Raw genomic sequence first — 549 nt, 5'->3', positions numbered from 1 at the left:
TTTCCTTGGCAGCTTGGACTTCTCTATTCTCCTCATCAAGCTGATTGATGTTACCCTCTGCAGTAGACAAGGCATCCTCAACCAACTTCAGGGATGTTTGGGTTTCTGCTAATTTACTGGCTAACGCATCGGCTTCTGCCTTTACTTTTTCTAGCTCTTCTTGTTCCTCTACTCTGGCCAATTGCACTTCTTTGAAGTAGCCAGCAAGTTGGGCAATCTTTTCTGACGGATCCTCAGATACTAAATCAACAGGGAGAGCTATAATATCAACTGATTTCATCACTTTCTGCAACAATGCGTCATTTAGAGATAATGATTGCTTGTGTTGATCTCTTTCGTCTTTAATAGCAACAAGCTCAGTCTCTAGCTCTTTTGTGCGCTCTAAGTCTCTCGATAACACATCTATCTGATTCTTGTAGCCATCAACTGTACCACCTAGCTGCTGCAACTCGAGCATCAGCTTCTCGATTTCAGATTTTTTCTCATCCAACTGAGTTTTAAACTTTTCCCTATCTTGGACTAGTCCCTTGCCTTTCTTGATAGCCATAG

General features: G+C 42.1%; 1 protein-coding gene across 1 annotated transcript; it reads right to left on the bottom strand.

Annotated features, from left to right (window-relative positions):
• Positions 1-4: 4 nt before the first annotated feature.
• LOC109131817 lies at positions 5-547 on the bottom strand (the record flags this gene model as incomplete). The annotated part of the gene is made up of 1 exon (XM_019242996.1): positions 5-547. A coding segment is annotated over exon 1 (543 nt), but the record flags the coding sequence as incomplete, so codon positions are not given.
• Positions 548-549: the final 2 nt, after the last annotated feature.

The sequence above is a fragment of the Camelina sativa genome, unplaced genomic scaffold (assembly GCF_000633955.1).
Source record: "Camelina sativa cultivar DH55 unplaced genomic scaffold, Cs unpScaffold05648, whole genome shotgun sequence".
NCBI classification, from domain to species: Eukaryota; Viridiplantae; Streptophyta; class Magnoliopsida; order Brassicales; family Brassicaceae; genus Camelina; species Camelina sativa.
Note: the sequence above shows the minus strand (reverse complement) of the source record. Positions and strands in the feature narration are given on the sequence as shown.